Genomic DNA, 10,950 nt, shown 5'->3' with positions numbered 1-10,950 from the left:
CCTGGGACCAGACATGACTAGGGTTCATCTCAGTGTCTGAAAATTGTTAAGTCATAAGCCAGACTTAGACCCCAGACACCCTTACAGCCATGGCCCTTCCTCAAGGGCTTATCACTGATTAGCAGAGTACTTTCTCCAAGTTCTGAGACTCCTGTAAAATGTCCTTTCTCTACTTCTCCCAACCTCAAGAATGATGGCTGCTTCCTGATGTTATAATCATTAAATTAACAGTTTTTTTTTCTTTTTGCTTTTCTGAAACATTTGAAATATTATAAGAATTATGAAATATTTACAGAAACATGAAGTGACAGATGCTATTGGAAAAAAGGATCATATATACTTGCTCAAAGGAGAGTGGCCACAAACCTTTAATCTATAGAAAAACTATGTGAATTTCAATAAAATGAGGTATGCTTGTATACACACACACATACACACACACACACACCCCACGCACACAAGGGGAATTACTGATGTACCAAGGATTATTCTAAGATATTTCCACATGACCTTTAATTTAATTTTGTTAAGATTTCTTTGACATAATTATTATCAATGTGTCTATTATTCAGATATAATGATATATGAAACTCCCCAAACACTGGACACTGCAATGACAGCAAAAACAATAAAGGAAGCTAGAAATAAAATGCAGGATATATATACATATGGGAATCACGCTTGTGCGTAAACTCAAACATGTGTTGTTCATTGTAAAATAATAGCCATTTGATTTTGAAATAAACCATAGTTTCCATAATGGATAGTGAAATAAAATGTGAAATCTTTAGTAAACTTATGAAAGTTATACAGCAAACTAAATGTGTGTTTTAAAAGTCCATTCAGTTCAGTTCAGTTCAGTCTCTCAGTCATGTCCGACTCTTTGAGACCCCATGAATCGCAGCATGCCAGACCTCCCTGTCCATCATCAACTCCTGGAGTTCACTCAAACTGACATCCATTGAGTTGGTGATGCCATCCAGCCATCTCATCCTCTGTTGTTCCCTTCTCCTCCTGCCACCAATCCCTCCCAGCATCCGGGTCTTTTTCAATGAGTCAACTCTTCGCATGAGGTGGTCAAAGTACTGGAGTTTCAGCTTTAGCATCAATCCTTCCAAAGAAATCCCAGGGCTGATCTCCTTTAGAATGGACTGGTTGGATCTCCTTGCAGTCCAAGGGACTCTCAAGGGTCTTCTCCAGCACCACAGTTCAAAAGCATCAATTCTTTGGTGCTCAGCCTTCTTCATAGTCCAACTCTCACATCCATACCTGACCATTGGAAAAACCATAGCCTTAACTAGACGGACCTTTGTTGGCAAAGTAATGTTTCTGCTTTTGAATATGCTATCTAGGTTGGTCATAACTTTCCTTCCAAGGAGTAAGCGTCTTTTAATTTCATGGCTGCAGTCACCATCTGCAGTGATTTTGGAGCCCAGAAAAATAAAGTCTGGCACTGTTTCCACTGTTTCCCCATCTATTTCCCATGATTGTGGGACCAGATGCCATGATCTTCATTTTCTGAATGTTGAGCTTTAAGCCAACTTTTTCACTCTCCTCTTTCACTTTCATCAAGAGGCTTTTGAGTTCCTCTTCACTTTCTGCCATAAGGGTGGTGTCATCTGCATATCTGAGGTTATTGACATTTCTCCCAGCAATTTTGATTCCAATTACCAAGAACCATTTAAAGCATTTTAGACTGAATAAATGTAAAGAAGTAGACTACTCTTGTAAATTGACAGGCTATAAGGTACAAAAATAAGTGAGCCAGGAAGACTCACTCAAAGCTACTCACTTCAGTTCTGCCCTTCCAACACTGCAATCATTATCACCTTTTCACCAGCCTCCAGTTTCTAACCCTGACTTCTGCTAGGAAAATATTCTGTAGGATAATATTTTGGAGCTCACCACTTTTCGGAGAGTTTCTTTCACATCCTTGTTCCTCAGACTGTAGATCAGTGGGTTCGGCATGGGGATCACTACAGTGTAGAACACCGTGGTCACTTTGTCAGTACCCATGATGTTGCCGGAGTGGGGCTGGCAATAAATGAAAAGGATCGTTCCCTGTAAGATAGCGATGGCTCTAAGGTGGGAGGCACAGGTGGAAAAGGCGTTGCACCTTCCTTCTGCAGAGCACATCCTCAGGATGGTGATGAGAATACATAAGTAGGGTGTGAGGATGACCGGGATGATGATGATCTTATAGAAAGTGGCCCCAATGTATAGCATCAATTGATTCACAATCATATCAGAGCAAGCAAGAGACAAGAGAGAGGGGAGATCACAAAAGAAGTGGTTGATCATATTCAATCTGTAGGATGGGATCTGAAGAGCTAAACACAAGTGAATCAGAGAACACATAGCACCACTGAGGTAGCAACAAGACACCAACTCCACATAGAGATCCCGGGACAAGGTGACCATGTAGAGCTGTGAGTCACAGATGGCCACAAAGTGGTCATAGGCCATCACTGCCAGCAGAATGACCTCAGTTACCACAAATGTGCAAAACAGGTAGAATTGTACAGTGCATTCCAGGAAGGAAATGGCTTTGTCTTCATTTAATATGTTAGCTAGCATCTTCGGTGTGCTGATCATGGAGTAACAGAAATCCACAAAGGACAAGTGGCTGAGGAAAAAGTACATGGGGGTGGGGAGTCCAGAGCTGACCTGAATCAGGACAATCATGCCCAGGTTTCCCAAAACTGTGACTCCATAGATGGAAAGAAACAGCAGGAAGAGGAAGACTCTGAGCTCAGGGGCATCTGAAAATCCAAGGAGGATGAAGTCTGACACAGCAGTGCAGTTTTCCTCATCCATATCTTCACTTTACTTTGGTTGCATAAAAAAAATATTAATAGTTATTCTCTGTGAGATCATCCCCAATTATCTCCTTAAAAAGACATGAGAATAAATAAGATAGTCAACTGTTTCAGCAAAGAAATAAAACATTGACATTTTGAAGCTTAAGGAAAGTTCATTGCTTCATTTGCTATTATTTTCTCCCATTCTGAAGGCTGCCTTTTCACCTTGCTAATAGTTTCCTTTGTTGTGCAGAAGCTTTTAAGTTTAATTAGGTCCCATTTGTTTATTTTTGCTTTTATTTCCAATATTCTTGGAGGTGGGTCATAGAGGATCCTGCTGTGATGTATGTCGGAGAGTGTAATCAAAAAATGGTCCAAAGAACTAAATAGACATTTCTCCAAAGAAGACATACAGATGGCTAACAAACACATGAAAAGATGCTCAACATCACTCATTATCAGAGAAATGCAAATCAAAACCACTATGAGGTACCATTTCACGCCAGTCAGAATGGCTGCGATCCATAAGTCTACAAGCAATAAATGCTGGAGAGGGTGTGGAGAAAAGGGAACCCTCTTACACTGTTGGTGGGAGTGCAAACTAGTACAGCCACTATGGAGAACAGTGTGGAGATTCCTTAAAAAACTGGAAATAGAACTGCCTTATGATCCAGCAATCCCACTGCTGGGCATACACACTGAGGAAACCAGAAGGGAAAGAGACATGTGTACCCCAATGTTCATCGCAGCACTGTTTATAATAGCCAGGACATGGAAGCAACCTAGATGCCCATCAGCCAATGAATGGCTAAGAAATCTGTGGTACATATACACAATGCCATTAAAAAGAATACATTTGAGTCAGTTCTAATGAGGTGGATGAAACTGGAGCCTATTATACAGAGTGAAGTAAGCCAGAAAGGAAAATACCAATACAGTATACTAATGCATATATATGGAATTTAGAAAGATGGTAACAATAACCCTGTGTACGAGACAGGAAAAGAGACACTGATGTATAGATCAGTCTTATGTACTCTGTGGGAGAGGGAGAGGGTGGGGAGATTTGGGAGAATAGCAGTGAAGCATGTATAATATCATGTATGAAACGAGTCACCAGTCCAGGTTAAATGCACAATACTGGATGCTTGGGGCTGGTGCACTGGGATGACCCAGAGGGAGGGTATGGGGAGGGAGGAGGGAGGAGGGTTCAGGATGGGGAACACAGGTATACCTGTGGTGGATTCATTTCAATATTTGGCAAAACTAATACAATATTGTAAAGTTTAAAAATAAAATAAAATTAAAAAATTTAATAAAAAAAAGAAAAGTTCAGACATCATAACCCACAAATGCATAGAGCTCACATTTAAATTCACAGGTCACATGAAATAATTCACATCCATGAAAACCTGTATGATGATTTAAAGTAGTTCTACACGATTTAGAGCTTGGAACTGAATCATTAGAAAGACATCAAATATTACTTAATTAACAATGTTTGAAATTTAAATACCTTTTTACTGCTATACTGTTAAATCAATTTTGGAAACACTAGGATCCTTGGAAATTTTTTAATAGTATATAGGAAGTTTCTCTTTTTTGATGTAATGACGAGAAGTATGCTTATTTAAGATATTAACACACAAGCATCATTTTTATTATTACTTTTTAAATGGAAAAGTGAATTTTATAGTCTATTTTGCAATTGTTTCTATAAAATTAACCTAGTGATTTTTAAAATATGCTATATAATGTTTGTGATTTTACAGAGAATTATTACTTACATCTAAACTTTCTGTATGGGGAAGGAAATAGCAACCTATTCCAATATTTTTGCCTAGAGAATCCATTGACAGAGGAGCCTGGCAGGCTACAATCTATGGGGTTGCAAAGAGCTGGACTCGACTGAAGCAACTTAGATCAGATCAAATCAGTTGCTCAGTCGTGTCCGACTCTTTGCGACCCCATGAATCGCAGCACGCCAGGCCTCCCTGTCCATCACCAACTTCTGGAGTTCACTCAGACTCATGTCCATCAAGTCAGTGATGCCATCCAGCCATCTCATCCTCTGTCGTCCCCTTCTCCTCCTGCCCCCAATCCCTCCCAGCATCAGAGTCTTTTCCAATGAATCAACTCTTCGCATGAGTTGGCCAAAGTACTGAAGTTTCACCTTTAGCATCATTCCCTCCAAAGAAATCCCAGGGCTGATCTCCTACAGAATGGACTGATTGGATCTCCTTACAGTCCAAGGGACTCTCAAGAGTCTTCTCCAACACCACAGTTCAAAAGCATCAATTCTTCAGCACTCAGCCTTCTTCACAGTCCAACTCTCACATCCATACCTGACCACAGGAAAAACCATAGCCTTGACTAGACAGACCTTTGTCTCTGCTTTTGAATATGCTATCTAGGTTGGTCATAACTTTCCTTCCAAGGAGTAAGTGTCTTTTAATTTCATGGCTGCAGTCACCATCTGTAGTGATTTTGGAGCCCAGAAAAATAAAGTCTGACACTGTTTCCACTGTTTCCCCATCTATTTCCCACGATGTGGTGGGACCAGATGCCATGATCTTCATTTTCTGAATGTTGAGCTTTAAGCCAACTTTTTCACTCTCCACTTTCACTTTCATCAAGAGGCTTTTGAGTTCCTCTTCACTTTCTGCCATAAGGGTGGTGTCATCTGCATATCTGAGGTTATTGGTATTTCTCCCGGCAATCTTGATTCCAGCTTGTGTTTCTTCCAGTCCAGGATTTCTCATGACGTACTCTGCATATAACTTAAGTAAACAGCCTTGACGAACTCCTTTTCCTATTTGGAACCAGTCTGTTGTTCCATGTCCAGTTCTAACTGTTGCTTCCTGACCTGCATACAAATTTCTCAAGAGAAGCAGAAGATATTAAGAAGAGATGGCAAGAATACACAGAAGAACTGTACAAAAAAGATCTTCATGACCCAGATAATCACGATGGTGTGATTACTGACCTAGAGCCAGACATCCTGGAATGTGAAGTCAAATGGGCCTTAGAAAGCATCACTACAAACAAAGCTAATGGATGTGATGGAATTCCAGTTGAGCTATTCCAAATCCTGAAAGATGATGCTGTGAAAGTGCTGCACTCAATATGCCAGCAAATTTGGAAAACTCAACAGTGGCCACAGGACTGGAAAAGGCCAGTTTTCATTCCAATCCCAAAGAAAGGCAATGCCAAAGAATGCTCAAACTACCGCACAATTGTACTCATCTCACACGCTAGTAAAGTAATGCTCAAAATTCTCCAAGCCAGGCTTCGGCAACACATGAACCGTGAACTTCCTGATGTTCAACCTGGTTTTAGAAAAGGCAGAGGAACCAGAGATCAAATTGCCAACATCCACTGGATCATCGAAAAAGCAAGAGAGTTCCAGAAAAACATCTATTTGTGCTTTATTGACTATGCCAAACCCTTTGACTGTGTGGATCACAATAAACTGTGGAAAATTCTTCAAGAGATGGGAATACCAGACCACCTGATCTGCCTCTTGAGAAATTTGTATGCAGGTCAGGAAGCAGCAGTTAGAACTGGACATGGAACAACAGACTAGTTCTAAATAGGAAAAGGAGTTCGTCAAAACTGTATACATGTGCACAAACTTTCTGTAACTGTGACCCTGAAGCCTTCTAAGACCTATTTGATAAATGAAATACTTTAAATCTATTCAAGAAATCAAAATTGTGAATATTATATTAACACAAATTCTTGTTGCTGCATTGAACTACTATTTATTATAGGAGCTTAGAAACAAAATGTCAAACAGGAGGGTCAAAGTTATGCTACATGCATATTATAGGACACTATGGAGCTTTCAGAAGAACTTTCAATAACCTGAAAAATGACTATGAGAAAGTGTCAAGTTAAAAAGATCACAAAGATAGAATATGGCATACCTATACATAAGTCTCCATGCATATTTAATTTTCAAAACATCCAAGAGAATAAATATTTTTACCAATTTTTTTTTTTTAATATAGGAGAGATACATTCTAAGACCGGACATGTGGAAGATGCCAACAAAGGGTATGAACATGCTCATTTATTCGCTCTCCTGATCCTAACTAACAATAAAATGACATAGTAGCACTGACTGCTTATTCCAGGAGGAAAGTGAATCTGGACCAAAAGCCAACACAGCCAGGGTTTTCCTCATTCCTCAAATAACTTGAAGAGATAAAGGATATGTAAATTAAGGACTCCTGTTTGAACACACATGATCACTGTGATGGAAGGCTTTTCTCTCTTCAAATGGACAGTAATAAGTGAGCTGCATTTTCTGATTTCAAAGTGGTGCATAATTTTGAAAATCTTTTCCTGTTTTTAAGATCTAAAGATGAAAAGTCAGGCTGCTGATTATTTGTAGAGCAGGAGTGATGTTGATCCCTGTTGGACGTTTGTCAATGTCTGGAAATATTGTTGACTGTCACAATAGGAAGGGGTGCTATAGACATCCAGAAGGCAGACTACAGATGCTGCTCAGTGTATAAGGTGCAGGACGGCATCTCTTTTCTCACTCCCATCTTCCCACATATCCTCAACATAAGCAAAGACCAAATATATATCTTGACCGATGTTAATCGGTCATACTTGAGAAACCTGCTGTAGAGATACAAAACCTTTTCACAAGGTCAAAGTTTTTGCTCTCCTGTCTGCTTCAGAGGTGGTTCACATGTCTGTGCTCCTCCTTCTGCAGTCCTGAGGACCCCTCACCACCACACTCAGCATCAAAGTGACTCTCAGGAGAATCTCCCTGCTGTCTTTCCCGCGTTCCTTGGATGGTGTTAATGTGAGAGTGAAGGCAGATGGAAGGGGAGAGGAATCAAGCATTCTTCCCAATTGGCTCACACTCTTTCCCCTGTTACACTAATAGCTGTTACAAGATATTTAATTCTTTAGATTGAAGTGTCCCCATTTGCTCTCATATTGTTTCTCAGTGCATAAAGGGAAAACACTTCATCAGTTCAGTTCAGTTCAGTTCAGTCCCTCAGTTGTATCCGACTTTTTGCAACCCCAAGAATCGCAGCACGCCACGCCTCCCTGTCCATCACTAACTCCCGGAGTTTACCCAAACTCATGCCCATCAAGTCGGTGATTCCATCCACTTCATAGAGTGCTCCGAACTTGGCATTTCTTAAAACACTCTCCAAATACAGACTTGTAAAAATTATTTCTAATGCCACTGCCCTCTTTACCATTCCTCTTTCTCTTAAACATGGCTAGTAATAATTTACTTCCCTGAAAAAAAGAAGCAAACAACTTTCCAGACATCAGGAAATATCATTCATCCCTTTCCTCTCCAAAATAGAATGTAGTCTACCAACCTTTTGACAGGTATTGCTTCCTTTGTTTCTGAGGATGCTATGAGGGAAAATGTCACAGGCTTTTTGTTTTTGTGTGTGTATCCCCAAGGCCCATATCCCTTAATTTTCCAGAACCAATCATTGGTCTCTGTGGGATCTCAATAAAATGTGAAGAAAAAAAATATCATCTTGGGACACAAACAATTAATGACTTTCATAAGATATAAAGAGAGTGGGGAGGAAACTCTCCCATGTTTGTACAGTTAAGTTCAGTCACTCAGTCATCTCTGACTCTTCAGGACCCTCACTCTTTGCAAAGCCTGCAGCATGCCAGGCCTCCCTGTCCATCACCAACTCCCAGAGCTTGATCAAACTTGCATCCATCAAGCCGGTGATGACATCCAACCATTTCATCCTCTGTCATCCACTTTTCCTTCTGCCTTCAATCTTTCCCAGCATCAGGGGCTTTTCCAATGAGTCAGTTCTTCGCATCAGGTGCCCAATGTATTGGATCTTCAGCATCAGTCCTTCCGATGAGAATTCAGGACTGATTTCCTTTAGGATTGACTGGTTTGATCCCCTTGTAGTCCAAGGGACTCTCTAGAGTCTTGTCCAACACCACAGTCCAAAAGCATCCATTCTTTAGCAGTCAGTCTTCTTTAAGGGCCAACTTTCACATCCATACATAGCTACTGGAAACCCATAGATTTGACTAGACAGACTTTGTCAGCAAAGTAATGTCTCTGTTTTTTAATATGCTGTCTATTTAGGCCATCACTTTTCTTCCAAGGAGCAAGCTTTTTTTTTTTTTTTTTTTTAATTTCATGGCTGCAGTCACCATCAGCAGTGGTTTCAGACCCAAGAAAATAAAGTCAGCCACTGTTTCCATCGTTTTCCCATCTATTTGCATGAAGTGATGGGACCGGATGCCATGATCTTAGTTTTCTGAATGTTGAGTTTTAAGCCAACTTTTTCACTCTCCTCTTTCACCTTCATCAACAGCCTGTTTAGTTCCTATTCACTTTCTGCCATAAGGGTGGTGTCATCTGCATATCTAAAGTTATTGATATTTCTCCCAGCAATCTTGATTCCAGCTTGTGCTTCATCCAGCCCAGCATTTTGAATGATGTACTCTGGATATAAGTTAAATTCACAGGATGACAATATACAGCCTTGATGTACTCCTTTCCCTATTTGGAACCAGTCCATTGCTCCATGTCCTGTTCTAACTGTTTTGACCTGCAAACAGATTTCTCAGGAGACAGGTAAGATGGTCTGGTATTTCCATCTCTTCAAGAATTTTCCACAGTTTGTTTTGATCCACACAGTCAAAGGCTTTAGCGTAGTCAATGAAGCAGAATAGATGCTTTTCTGGAATTATTAATTTTTCTATTATCCAGCAGATGTTGAAAGTCTGATCTATGGTTCCTCTGCCTTTTCTAAATCCAGCCTCAACATCTGGATGTGTACAGCCCATTTTATGGATCTGCCTGAGGGCTATCTCCCAGGTCTGCTCTTTCTCTGCCTGTATAATTTTGTCCTAAACCAATAGGTTATAAATGATACTATGTGGTTTATGCCCCTGATATACCAATTATTTAAGAATTTCATGACTATAAATAGTTGGAAGTAAATTGGTTTCCATATTCTCAACAACCTTCATGTGTTTCCCTAAAATTGATTCATCTGGTTATTTTGTGAGATTGTGGAGTGTTTCTGCCTCTCCATTCTACTCAGTACTTTCACTATCCCTTGTGTTTCATTGTCCAAAAGCAAAAGTTCCTGCTATCCATTCATAGATTACCTTGGGAATTACCCCAATTAGAAAAGTAATAGAAAACTTCCAAAACCTAAAACATAACAACACTGTGAAACATTGTATTCCATGAAGCCTAAAATTTCTTTTAATTAAGACATTTCAAGCCCATGGTATGACTTCCTATTTCCTTTTAGCTAATGTATCTTTCTTTTCTCAGAAAATAAGGGATTTGCAATAGACACGTGTTTTAGCCAATACAGTGATGTTTTGAAATCATATATAGTAGACGGATGATGGTATCTGATTAGTATCTATGTTTTTTTTTGTCATTAGTCTTACTACATCTGCAAGGATTGATACAAAATGCATTCCCTTGAAGGAGAGAGTCTCATGGCAGAATGACTAAAAAGACAGCATCACTGGCAGTGATGTTTTATATGCAAAACATATATGCAACCTATACATGCAACCTACTCACAGAAACCTTTGTTTATCTGTCTTAAAGACAAAACAGATTTTTAAAATGATTTTAATATAAATATTTAATTGAAATTTGCTTTATTGTCTTTATCCATAAATTGAATAAGTACCAAGATTTAAGATTTTGATGAACTGTATGTATATCACATAAGATCATTGTTTTAGGAAATTATTTCATCAAAAGATTCATTAACATCAACAATGTGTTAAATTTTCTAAACTTTTTAATTGTACATTTTAACTAAGCTGCCTCCAAGCAGAAGGAAAGCAGAAATGCTTAACTGCTCTACAGTAAGACTTGGGAAGGTGTTTGTGGTAACATCAGAAATTAAGACAATTTGTGGTAACATCAGAAATTAAGACAATCAGTTGTATTTTAAGACTGCATAACAAACTACTCCAAAACATACGAGTTAAAGTGAAAGTGAAAGTCAAGTCGCTCAGTCGTGTCCGACTTTTTGCGACCCCACGGACGGTAGCCCACCAGGTTCTTCTGTCCATGGGATTTCCACGGCAAGAATACTGGAGTGGGTTGCCATTTCCTTCTCCAGGGGATTTTCCCGACCCAGGGATT

General features: G+C 39.5%; 1 protein-coding gene across 1 annotated transcript; it reads right to left on the bottom strand.

Moving 5' to 3' along the window:
* Positions 1-1,866: 1,866 nt before the first annotated feature.
* On the bottom strand, positions 1,867-2,817 carry OR5L20 (olfactory receptor family 5 subfamily L member 20). Its single transcript, NM_001389905.1, has one exon. It carries the CDS (start codon positions 2,815-2,817, stop codon positions 1,867-1,869), a length of 951 nt encoding a protein of 316 aa, NP_001376834.1.
* Between the last annotated feature and the right edge of the window lie 8,133 nt (positions 2,818-10,950).

This window comes from Bos taurus, chromosome 28 (assembly GCF_002263795.3).
Source record: "Bos taurus isolate L1 Dominette 01449 registration number 42190680 breed Hereford chromosome 28, ARS-UCD2.0, whole genome shotgun sequence".
In the NCBI taxonomy this organism is placed as follows: Eukaryota; Metazoa; Chordata; class Mammalia; order Artiodactyla; family Bovidae; genus Bos; species Bos taurus.
Note: the sequence above shows the minus strand (reverse complement) of the source record. Positions and strands in the feature narration are given on the sequence as shown.

Bases quoted from the DNA above. Each gene is read 5' to 3' on its own strand.
- OR5L20 (NM_001389905.1), bottom strand. From the start codon at position 2,817: ATGGATGAGGAAAACTGCACTGCTGTGTCAGACTTCATCCTCCTTGGA.